General features: G+C 32.4%; 1 protein-coding gene across 1 annotated transcript; it reads right to left on the bottom strand.

Moving 5' to 3' along the window:
* Positions 1-140: 140 nt before the first annotated feature.
* On the bottom strand, positions 141-1,808 carry LOC115883515. The gene is made up of 2 exons (XM_030901884.1): positions 852-1,808; positions 141-650 (listed from the first exon to the last, which is right to left on the bottom strand). The coding sequence occupies exons 1-2, from the start codon at positions 1,061-1,063 to the stop codon at positions 353-355; spliced, it is 510 nt and encodes a 169-aa protein (XP_030757744.1). The 5' UTR covers positions 1,064-1,808; the 3' UTR covers positions 141-352.
* Positions 1,809-13,490: the final 11,682 nt, after the last annotated feature.

Consider the following 13,490-nt stretch of genomic DNA (forward strand, 5'->3'; position numbering starts at 1 on the left):
AGGGCTAGAAAAGAAGCAATGGTTGGAAAAGTTTCTCGACAATGAAATAATTGATTTATATGAAGAAAGATGTCCATCTTTTGATCAGTTGAAAAATGTATTCAAATCTTACCATTGTTTAAAACATTTAAATAGTAATATGTATTGTGCAGTTGAAAATGTATATTTCTTATACTATTGGTACATTTATTGTAAGAAATGAAATAAAAAAAACTAAAAATGTATAATACAGACTTTTTTATTTACCATAACTAGAATAATTACATCTGAATTTCTTCATTTCTTACTTCTTTGAACGACTTTCACCAGAACCACCACAAGCAATAACACCTTTATCCACCTCATCTACATCTTAGTTTCCCTCTTCCTCTTCCTCTCCCGATGTGTAGACATCCGTAATTTGCAATTTCCTTTTTTGTATAATTTGTTGCCGCTGCTCCGTGTCTTCCCGATCTTCGTCAATTAAGTTAAACTTGTACCTCTTTACAACTTTCTCTAAAATTTTAATATCTTCAGTATTTTGGACCCTCGTTCTCATGTACCTTATGGGTAGATTCCCAAATTTCTTTTTAAGTGTTGTGGCTCTAGGGGTGTAAGTCAAAGATATAAATATCTTATCGTCCTTCTGGGTAATTTCTTTAACTCCGTATCTAAAACAAAACAAAAAAAACAATAAGAACCGTGGTGGTGGTAGTGGTGCAAAAATAGTTTTTTTCCAACTTGTATACTTGAAATCTTAAAATCTTGAAGTGTGTTTTTTAAATCTTGGTTTAATTTTTATACTTTAAATGTTACTTCTCTAAATGCAAAAAATGCAAAAAAATACAATGCAAAAAATAAATGGTACTTACTGAAATAACTGGTTCATCACGACATACGCGTATTTCATGGGAAAATTCACTTTATCTTGCGTTAGCACTACGATTGTCGTTGGTGTTGATGCCATGGTTGGTTTGGTTTGGTTGTGTGATACACTTGATACTGATGTGTTGAACTGCACAGAATTCTGTTTAAATAGTAGTTGTGGGGAGAAGGAAAAAAAATGCGCGCAAATACGTTTCATATAATTATATTAAAATGGTACCGTGTGCGTCTTGTGGTTCTTGGACTTTGACGCAATTTTTTTTTATAAATAATTACATACATTGATCATTATTCCAACAAACAATAAATTAGCAATTGAAGTAAACAACTTGCCAATAATAACTATAATTATGTTAAAATAATGCCGTGTGCATCTTGTGGTTGCATTGTTTGCAAATTGTTTTTTAGAAATAAAATTGCATACAATGATCATTATTCCAAGTAACAAAGATAAAATTAGCATTTTAAGTAAACAACTTTGATTAACAATTATTAGAATTATGCTAAAATGGTAGTTTTTTTTATATGAATAATTGCATACATTTATTATTCTAATTAACAAAATAAATTAGCATTTGAAGTAAACATATTTGCTCACGGTTTTCCCCCCTACTATTTTCCCATTAACACCTATTACAGATATTGCGTCGCTTGCAATTCAGAGCCTCCCTATAAATAATACAAACATTCGCGTTTAACGTATCAGTTCCCTAGCAGTACCGCAACAGTATACAACCACAAAACTACAAGATGTCAAACCAAACATTAGACAACATGTCAACTGAAGCTGTTGAGAAGATTGAACAAGTAAGTAGATTGCTCAAAACAAAAAATGAATATAGTTATCATATTGCCCATTTAAAAAAACTATTTTAATTTTAAAGACGGCTATCAAAAAGAGGGTCTGTGTAAATTGTTTTAACAAAGTAGAAGCTAATCTGTCTATTTTACAATATTATCTTCAAAAATTTAAATTCAATCTTAAAAATAATAAAAGTATAATAAAACGAAAACTTATTTGGCAAGATGGTGATTCGTGTTTTAAGGGGAGGATTAAGACTGGTGTCACAGTAAATTTTAAATTTAAAGAACCCAAAGAATTTCTTCAAAAAGCTTATCGTATTTTTTCATAAGAATTAAAAAAGAATTGCAGAATACATTGTTGAAAGTGAATGTTGCATTTTGTGGCCTATTTATTAAACCTCAAACCGTTGAAACATCAGTAAAAACTTTTAATACACCAAATACATTAATTGATTATGGTACAAATCTGACTGAATGGTATAAGATGTATGTACTCGATAAAATATTGTTTAAATTGGAAGAGTTTCAAGAAAGGGACAGTGGTTGGGCTTTATGTGAAATATGGTTTTTAAAAGTTAACATAAATTCATATAATCCCATTACAGTTGGTTTTTCAACTTATGTTGATTTACCAGATTTTATTTTAAAAACAAAAAGTGTTTTAAATATTAAAAACCAAGATGAATATTGTTTTTTATGGTCAATAGTAGCTGCTTTACACCCAGCGCAAAATAATAAAAAAAATATTAGACGTACCACATCTTATCCCCATTTCAGTCAAGTTTTGAAATATGACAGTATCAAATTTCCTATAGACTTAAAAGATATTCCAAAATTTGAAACGCTGAACCATTTAGCTATAAATGTATTTTGTATTTCAAACGAAAAGAAAAATGAAATATTGCCTCTGATGTTGAGTAAAACAGATTTTTCACAGAAAATAAATTTATTAATTATTTCTTGTTCTGATGGAAATGAGTTGAATCATCATTATCATCATCATCAAATTGAAGATGATTTAAGTACACAACCCATATTTCATTTTGCATATATAAAAAATTTGGCACGATTAGTAGGAAATCAAAGTGGAAATGTTAAAAACAAAAAATGGTTTTGTGAACGTTGTCTTAATCATTTTAAAACTGAAGAAATTTTGAAAAAACATGGGGATGACTGTAGAATACTTAATAAATCAAAAATAATTTTACCAAGGGAAAATAAAAAGATTCTACGTTTTAAAAATTATTCAAATAAAATATCATGTCCATTTGTAATTTACGCAGACATTGAATGCATTCTTGTCAAATATACAGATAAAAATTTTCAAAGTAAATCTACAAAATACCAAAAGCATGAACCTTTTAGTATAGCTTTCTATGTAAAATGTTCGTTTGATGACTCGTTATCATTTTTTAAAACATACACTGGTAAAAACTGTGAAATATGGTTTGTGAAAAAATTGGAAAAAATTGCACGTAAATTACACAAAATATATTCAATGAATCACCCTATGATACTATCAGAACAAGAAAAACAAGATTTCTATCATTCCCAAACGTGTCACATTTGTGATAGACCTTTTTCTGGCGGTGAAGACGATGTGAAAGTCAGAGATCATTGTCATTTTACTGGAAGTTTCAGAGGTGCCGCTCATAAGTCTTGTAATTTAAATTATAAAAATTCTCATACCATACCCGTAATATTTCACAATTTATCTGGTTACGACAGTCATTTCCTGATTAAGGCCCTTTGTACTGAAATCGCTGGAGTTATTAATTTGTTACCCGTAAATAAAGAAAAATATATATCATTTACAAAATACATACAAGACACAAATATCAATTTTAGATTTCTGGATTCGTATAGATTTATGGCTAGTAGCTTGGAAAAATTATCCTCTTATTTGGATAATGATCAAAAAGTTGTAACCAGAAAACATTACACTAACGAAACAGAATTTAATTTAGTTATTCGGAAAGGAGTGTTTCCCTATGATTATATTGACTGTTGGGAAAAATTACAAGAACAATGTTTACCACCACTAGAAAAATTTTATAGTAAAATCAATGAATCGGGTATATCACAAAAGGATTATGAACACGCGTGTAATGTATGGAAAATTTTCGATATATACAAAACATCAGGGAATATGCTGAATTATATCTAAAAACTGATGTGTTACTGTTGGTAGATATATTCAAAAATTTTAGAAAAGTATGTTTAGATACTTATAAACTTGATAGTTTACATTATTACACAGCCCCTGGCCTTGCATTTGATAGTATGTTAAAAATTACACAAGTTGAATTAGAACTTTTTACTGATGTTGATATGATTTTATTTATTGAAAAGGGAATAAGAGGTGGCATTTCACAATGTTCGAATCGTTACGGTAAGGCCAATAATAAGTACATGGGAACAGAGTATAACTCAGACGAAGCTTCATCTTATCTCATGTATCTTGATGTAAACAATCTCTATGGCGCTGCAATGAGTTGTTCTCTACCTACAGGAAGTTTTCAATGGATATCTGAAATAGATATATACAATGAAAATATTTTAAATCAACCTAACGATAGTCAGTACGGATATATTTTAGAAGTAGATATTTACTATCCGAAAGAATTGTTTAATCTTCATAAAGATCTACCACTATGTCCTGAACACTTAGTGCCACCAACTTCATCGTCTCTTACATCCAAATTATTGACAACACTCTACGATAAAAAAAAGTACGTAATTCACTATAAAAACTTAAAACAGGCTGCTGCATTAGGCATTAAAATTGGAAAAATTCATAGATGTTTAAAATTTCAACAGTCACCTTGGTTGAAAAAATATATCGATCTAAATACAGAATTGAGGAAGAAAAGTAAAAATGAATTTGAAAAGAATTTTTTCAAACTAATGAATAACGCAGTATTTGGTAAAACTATTGAGAATGTAAAAAAATACCGAGATGTTAAGTTGGTTGGCAAATGGTGGGGAAAATTTGGAGCAAACTATTATATTTCTCAACCTAATTTTCACAGTTGTGTATATATATTTTCCAAAGATATGATTCTAGTTGAAATGACAAGATTAAAAGTAAATTTCAATAAACCCATTTATGTTGGTATGTGTATACTTGATATTTCTAAAACTATCTTGTATGATTTCCATTATAACTATATTAAAGCAAAATTTAACTCAAACGCTAAATTGTTGTATACAGATACAGACAGTTTAATATACCAGTTTTTTGTGGATGATATTTATACACATATAAAAGAAGATATCCATTTGTTTGACACCTCAGATTACCCATCCGATAATGTATATGAAATATCGCAAAAAAATAAAAAAGTGTTAGGTCTTATGAAAGATGAAAATAGTGGAAAGATAATGAAAGAGTTTATTGGATTACGATAAAAAATGTACTGTTTTACTTTACATACAACAAATAAAGATAAAACTAAAAACTTGAAGATTTAAGACAATGGGGTATTGAAAAGAAATATCTAAATAATGCTCTTTCAAATTTTGGAATTGTCAAAAGGCTAAAGGAATTCGATCGTCAGCTATAAAATTTATATCTTTTAACGATTATTATGAATGTGTATTCAACAATAGCATACTTGAAGTATCACAAAATTATATAAGATCCGATAAACATGATGTATTTACCATGGTCCAAAGTAAAACAGCTCTTAGCCCATACGATGATAAAAGAATAGTAAATTATATTTACACAGACACACTACCCTGGGGTTATAACGATTAATTTCGAGCAATCTACTTAATGGTACTTTTCACTTATGGGGGGCTGATCAAAATTATGAGGTAAATTCATAGAAATATTTTAATGATTTAAACTAATGCTTTTTTGTTTTGTCTTTATACAGACTGATAATCTCTACAAAAATGGGAACCGGTATTTAAAGATAAGTCAAGAACAAGTCTCACAACAACAACAACAACAACAAAAGAGAACAGACGAAGAATTCAGCCAAAATTAGTAATTCAAAACCCCATATGTTTAAAATCTAATGGTATACAGTTTTGCTGTACGTGCAGCAAAATGTTTTGCTTTTTCTGTATCCATTAAGGCACACAGTACTAAAATACCTAAACTATACTGCACAGAAACTCTACCAAAGTCTTAAAACATACAAATTTTACAGCCAAGACTACCAACTGGTGTAGAGCTTCTAGAAATTAAAAGGAATTTGGTAAGCAATTGTGTGGACAATCTCAACAGAAAGTATTTTTGTATATCTGCTTGCTATGACTACATGTATCGATGGAATGAAATGCAAGAGGAATATACCCAGGCTACCATAAATGATGCCGTTACTCGAAGTTACTGGTCTAGAGTAAAATTTGAAATATGGCAAGATATAAACAGATGCAAATATTATAACAACAATCAAAATTCAAAAAGACCTCACAATTAGTTCGAGTGTATGTGTTTTGATTAGTTCAACAAAAATGTTATTATATCAATACCCAATAATGTTAAATTGGTTTAAACTTTTATTTCTGTTGTGAGACTTGCATATTAGAAAAAAAAAAAAATATATATATATATATATATATATATATATATATATATATATATATATATATATATATATATATATATATATATATATATATATATATATATATATATATATATATATATATATATCGATTTCAATCTAATTTGTTTTATTTTTCTTTCCTTTCGTTTTATTTTTCTTTCCTAAACACCCATCTCAACATAATAAACAGAAATGTTAAAAATAAATTGCCAAGAAAAAAAAAATCTTCTACAGATCACACTAGGCGAGGCTAGGCTTGTCGAAACAAAATTCCCCAAATCTTATGTCATACATACTTATCTGTCTCTCTTTCTCTCCCTCTCTCTCTCCCTCTCTCTCTCCCTCTCTCTCTCACACACACACTAACACTCACTCTCACTCTCGCGCGCTCTATCTCTCTCTCTCTCTCTCTCTCGCCTTAAACCACACCAAATACGATTTCAACAGCCTCTGGTAAATCCAAGGTCAATGCTGAAGAACCAAACTCTTCGCTCAAGATAGCTGAAGAGTGGTTTGGTTTGGTTTGGTTTAGTTGGTAAATCCAAGGTCAATGCTGAAGAACCAAACTCTTCGTTCAAGACAGCTGAAGAGTGGTTTGGTTTGGTTTGGTTTAGTTGGTAAATCCAAGGCCAATGCTGAAGAACCAAACTCTTCGCTCAAGACAGCTGAAGAGTGGTTTGGTTTGGTTTGGTTTAGTTGGTAAATCCAAGGTCAATGCTGAAGAACCAAACTCTTCGCTCAAGACAGCTGAAGAGTGGTTTGATAAGGATGGACAGGCCATCGAGTGTCACAGAACCCCGCCCTCTATACTACTAGCATTGTTCAGTTTTGCGCAGAAGTTCGCAAGTATTGCAAATGTTCAGGCAGTAATATCTGGGCTGTAATACGAATAACTTGACATTAAAACTTCATTAATATTGAATGGTGTCTGTTATTCTACCCCAAACGATATTACAGTATACTCCCTGGAAGTGGGATCCGAAATCCATCAATAATGTTTTCCTTTAAGAACCAGATGGCGGTTTTATTTGAAATTGGTCGATCAGTATTTTTTTCAACCAATAGAGACGGACTTCGTCTTCGCATATATTTGGTGGTTGGTATTTATAATAAGGAACAATATCTGTGAGACCGATGAATTTTCCCAAAGATTTTGATGTATGATTTTGCCAATCCTATATGAGGGTCAAAGTAAGCCTTCGGTACTAGTACCGAACAACAAATAAGCAAATGATCGAGAAATGGAAACTTGGAACTAGATCTACTGGTTATAAACCTAGATAGGAACTAGATCTAGTTGGTTAAACTTGGATCTAAACTTGGGGCTGGATCTACTTAGTTACACATACGGCTTTGAAATTTACAATATTTTCCTTCAAAATTCTCTTTCTATAAGCTCTTGTGGAGACAACTTGGTGGATAGCTTCGGCTAAAAAAGGCAACTTAAGCGTTGAAACTGATGCTCTTGATGCCTCTTTCTACATAGCTTCATTTTCAATAGAAGGAAGATGTTTTCCATGGAGTACTTTACTTCGCCATTGTTCGAGCAGTTCTTCCGAGAGGCCAACTCGCCAACTTAATATCGAGAGCATTAGTAGGTCCAAGAGTGAATATCTCTCGAAATTTCTTTCGGATCGTAATAGTGATGTGCTACAGGAATCACATATTGCTGACGAATTACAGCTCCAGAAAACAGGGAAAATTCACGGCATAGAATGGTTGGAGCGACGTACAACCCCTATTATGGCGTAGCTACATACACGCGGTGTTTGATATTAATTGTCAAAATTTAAATCTAGTTTCATTTTATGTTTGTGTCCGGTATTTTTGTCTTTTTAAAACACTCGGGTTAACTTAGAAAATGTCCAACTTGTGTCCATTTCCGAAGACAATTATATTTTCACCATAGATAGTTATTGATGTAGCTGGAATATTTATAGTAAATGTCTATAAGCCTCCTGCAGTCCAGTAGCCAAATAACTTACTCCCGGTAAAATCTCATCCGAGATTATATGCTGGCGATTTTAATAGCCATTAAACCCACTGGAGATACCTTCAAAACGATCAAAATTGTTAAAAACTAGTGGATTGAACCGAGGCTGAGAACATCCAAATAGTTTTTAGTGCGAAGCGGTGATACCTTTCGTTTAATAAGTTTTTAATGTTAAAATACAATTTATCAGTGCATTATAATTTAAAACTGAATATTCTCAAAGTAGGTAGTAAATATTAAAGCTTAATTAATTTGTTTTTTTACGTTAGGAATATGGTTGAAATTTACTGCAGTGTAAAGAATTGTTCCTTTCAAGGATCTTCAAAACATCGTTTTCCTAATCCGGGCAAATACCCGGAAAGATTTCAAAGGTGGATATTGCTATGTGACAATAAAAACCTTTTAAAAATGACACCAAACTATAGAGACGAGCTACAAATCGCAAACTGCGATTTAATCGCAGCGATTTTAAAATCGCAATCGTAACCTGCTCGACTCTCATAAGAAACTGCGACTACGATTTGTTTCTATTTGCGAGTTTCAATTTAGGAAATAAATATTACTATAGTTGCGATTTGCGATTTCTTCTATTTGCGAGTTTATAACGTTTTAATAAAACGTTATAAACTCGTACGTAACGTAAAAAATACCATTGGCAACCCAACATACAGCCTACCGAATTAGTTCTGACTAATTTCGGACACTCTGTTGATCTACTTGCCCTTGTCGGCGCAGAACTAGAGCATCTTTTTGACTATCGGAAATCACCATTTTTGATTCAGATTTCGTGGCTTAAACATCAACCATACTTATCTGAAGTCATCCGAAAAAGTTTCAACCTTTTTATTCTATTAAACTTTGGAATGTAGTTCTAATGATTCCTGGCATTTGGGGAAGGAATAAATTTTTAGTTTTCATGGGTATTTTTGTGGTAAGTTTGATCTTCATCACATTTTTATTCTTTTGGTTCAACCTTATCTCTTTACAGATTTTCTAAACGTGGTTTTGGTTGTCCTGTCATGAATTTAATTTTTGAGTAAACCCTCACCATCGTGAGGTAAGTTCTAAAACTTCTAAAATGCATTTTGTGCATAAGTTGTGTCGTTTCCAGGGTTTTAGCGTCCAATTACATGGCGAGTTATATGTCGTAATTGGTGGTTTGAGATACGAGAGCCTGATCTCTATGATCCATGTTTGATTTTCACATGTCTGGTGGTATTGTAAGGGGCTGTTCGAGGCTGTGGTAGATTGGCGATGAGCTCCCACCCCTAACGTCCACATACCATCCAGAAGGACGAGCCAAAGCTTAGAATTGCATCGGATAATCAGACCAGATTTATTATATTATTTACTTATTGTTGACGAATTACGTAATTAATTTTGTAATTATTAGAATATCATTTTTGAATTTCATTATTAAAATATAATTTTCTTAATTTTAAATATACAATTTTTTATATATTTTAATATCTTGTCAAGTATCGCAATCGCAGTTTCGCTCATCTCTACCAGGCAAAGTTTATACAAACTGCAGGGTTTGTTTTTAAAACAGTTATTTTTATTTAATCAATTTTTTTTATATTTAATAACGTTACTAAATGATCAGACAATTGCTGGTCCAAGGAAATGACAAAAAGAAGATGGTCGAGAAGATGGCATAGTTCAATTGACAAGTAAGTGATAATAGAAAAACGTATTTTTTGAAGTCACAGTTAATATTCTTTCGGTTCATAATTTAAACTATTTCGAGAGACCACCGATTATATAACTATAAAAAAAAGAAATTAATATCAAATAAAATTTAAACTAATATACCTATTTCTTCCTACTTAGAAACGCCTTTACTTGTGGAACCAGTTGCTGGTCCAAGTAGTCTAAGAGAAACTGATGATCCAGAATGTAGAACTAGTACTACAAGTAGGTGTTATTTTAATGTCATTATTTAAATAAATTTAAATTTTCAATTTTACTAACCAACCTTAAAATCACATGGATTAAAAAATTAATAATTTTTTTTTTAAAGTTAGCTTAGTGGATAGTGTAACATATGTATGTGGTAGTAACTTTAGGTTTAACTAGGCTAGGACATTTAATTTTAACGTGCTTCCCATCCAGTTGCATCCCGCTCCTAAGCAGTTGGGAAAATTCCAGATATCTATGTCATCCGCACTGATTTTTTTTAAATCATCCTCTGTTAGAACGGGCAAATGTATAGGCTGTAATATATTCCATATAAGGTCAACAGTCTCTTTAACAATTATTCCAATCGTTGGTAGCTCCCATGCGAAAGATAAATGATGAGTTCTTAAAAGATTCCCCTGTAGCCAAATATCTGAAAAAAAATAAAAAACTTAAAAATATTTTTTTTGTTTTTTTTTTTCAAAGGTCACAGTAACAGTTTTTGTTTTTGTGACGTGACTGGCAAAATAAAAAGGTTACTAGGCACAAAAGTAAAGCACTTTTATGCCTAAGCACAAACGCATAAAAACAGCGACACCTAGTCCTGCTTCCTCAGAAAATTCTGAGGGCTCGTCCACAGACCCATCAACTAGTTTTGCTGAACCTCGAACAGTTTTAAAGAGCCGACTCCGTAAAAGAAACAACCAAGTTGATGTTTTAGTGGCCATCGAGAAACAGAAATTGGAAAAAACAAGAAAGCCAACCTGGAGGAAACCAAAGATGATGATCATTTGTCATTTTTTAAAAGTTTACTGCCATACGTTAGAAAAATTCCGGACGGCAATATTATGCAATTTAGAAATGACGTTCAAGACTTAGTTCAGAGATATGCTTATGGCTATAACGAAAGACATGGAGGGCTGCAACCTTATAATTTTACAACCGCAGCCTCTACTGAATTTTTATTTCGTCACAATGAACTTTATTTGATTACTTGAATATTTCAAACTTTATTTTTGTTAAAATAGATTACCTACATTTTTAGTTTATTTTCTGCAGTGTTTAAGTTTATTTTTTTAAATGAGGCTGTTTCAGTTTGATAATAAAAATTCTCTATTTTTCTAAAGAATATTAACTATATATTATTCAACTTACCTTAAAGTAATCACCAGTCTTTCTTCCAGTCGAAAATGGGCTGTTTGTTGTAGTTTGTCCAATTTTTTCGTAGATATGGCGACACTTTCTCCAAAATATAGTCAAAAGTGGCAATCTCCATTCTCAAATATTGAAAAAATAGCACTGGATGTTGTTTCACATCAAAATATAATGTATGATACTGTCCAAACTGTTTGCGTGCTTGATTAATGGGATGTACAGAGTAGTTTCTGTCCAATTTCCCCACTACTATAAGTCCGTGAAGCGCCGCATTATCGAATAAAATCTCATCTTCACTGTCGAAGAACATTGTACATACTGCTTTGAATTTGGAAAGTCGAGCAATAAATCGCAACTTTTGTCTCCTTACTATGTACGTGTCTCCTGTCGCGTCGCTTATCTTGTCTCTTACCTCGTCGCTCCACTATGTTATTACCCTTAGGATAAAGTTGTATCGACACTGTCGTCCATCCCTATTTGAATGTAATGAAGTAAGCTTAGGTTAGGTTATGTTTAGAGAGGAGGAACGCGCTCAATGTAACTTTTATGTTAATAAACTAAATACTAAATAATAAAATTATATAAGGATTCTTGCCACTTAACTGCTAATATAGAAATTTAATTCTACGCTGTGTTTGTCATAATGCGGATCAACCTGCTCTCACTACCGGTTTCGGAGCCCTACTCCATCATCAGGTGAGCTTGGGAGATCCACAAAATGACAACCACAGCGCAGAGATAGTTAATTCCGACTTGTCGGAAAGTATCGGTTAGATATTAATTCCCGAACGGGAGATAGCGGCCTGCGTGCAATGGTAGTACTTTCGTACCACCGAGGCGCAACTATCGATAGTAAAAGGATGGTAAAAGGCTTTTTTCAGGCAAGCCAAATTATAAAATATAGAAAGAAGAGTCGAGTAGAATCGAGTAGATATAAGAATCCTTATATAATTTTATTATATACCTCTACTGCAAGAAATTTGTTTTCCATATTCTAAATACTAAATACACAACACCTTGTCTTAGTAACATGAAACATGGTGTCAGGATTTTAATGTGTTGTGGGTGCTGTAAGCTGTAAGCACTAAAATAAAAACGTAAAAAGGCGGGGAAGGGCAAGGCTAAGAAGAAACAACGTGGTTTCTCGTTTATGAGAAGTGACGGTAATAAGATACAAGTAAAAATGGCAATGGAGGGTACCTTCAAACCATCAAGAAGCCTGGTGTTTGATAGAAATGTACATATTCATTTGATTCAGATTCATTTGAACGATTTCCCAAGAAGTTTAATTTTTTATTTAAATGCCACTGGGTTAGATACGAAGGATGATGAAACAAAGGTAGCTATATTACTGAATCTAGCAGGTGAAGAAGCACAGAAGAAAGTCCAAACTTTTAAGTTATTAGATACCGATATGAAGCACTACAAGAAAGTTATAAATGCGTTTAAAAAGCACTCTAAGGTGTTACGGAATGAAACATGACAAATACAAATTTTTCACATGTGTACAAGAGGAAGAATCCTTTGACCATTTTATCACAGATGTAAAAATGATGTAAGGGCTAGCGCTAGCTTCGACCTGTAACTATGGGGCATTGGAAGACTCACTTATAAGAGATAAAATTGTGACTGGCATAAAAGACTTATCATTGCAAGAGAGATTGTTAAGACAAAGCAACCTAACATTAAAAACAGCTGAGGCGCATTGTAGAGCTGCTGAAGCAAGTTCATTTCAAGTAAAGGAAATTAGTAGTGAAAAGGAAGTAGATGCAGTTACGTTTAAGAAGACTGGAGCCATCTTCTTCTTCTTCTTCTTCTTAAGGTGCCGACTTCTTGCGAAGGTTGGCGACCATCATGACTAATTTTATTTTGTTGACTGCTGCCCTGAACAGGCCGTTTGATGTACAGTTGAACCATTCTCTGAGATTTCGAAGCCACGACATCGGTCTTCTTCCTATGCTTCTCTTCCCTATTATTTTACCCTGGATAATTAGTTGTAGCTTGTATCTTGTACCTCTCATTACGTGGCCCATATATTGGAGTTTTCTGATTTTCACCTCTTGGGACAATTCTAGATCTTTTGAGACTCTTCGTAAGACTTCTTCATTGGTAATTCTGTCAACATATGATATCTGGAGTACCCTTCTGTAAAGCCACATCTCGAAGGCATCTATCTTTTTAAGCATTTATTTTGTTAGAGTGGCAGCTTC

This window comes from Sitophilus oryzae, unplaced genomic scaffold (genome assembly GCF_002938485.1).
Source record: "Sitophilus oryzae breed Bouriz unplaced genomic scaffold, Soryzae_2.0 scaffold_1931_pilon_pilon, whole genome shotgun sequence".
Classification (NCBI taxonomy): domain Eukaryota; kingdom Metazoa; phylum Arthropoda; class Insecta; order Coleoptera; family Curculionidae; genus Sitophilus; species Sitophilus oryzae.

Excerpts from the sequence above, each read along its gene's own strand:
- LOC115883515 (XM_030901884.1), bottom strand. The coding sequence starts at position 1,063 with ATGAAACGTATTTGCGCGCATTTTTTTTCCTTCTCCCCACAACTACTA. Across the intron at positions 651-851 it reads GTGATGAACCAGTTATTTCA|ATACGGAGTTAAAGAAATTA; the intron begins GTAAGTACCATT and ends GTTTTGTTTTAG.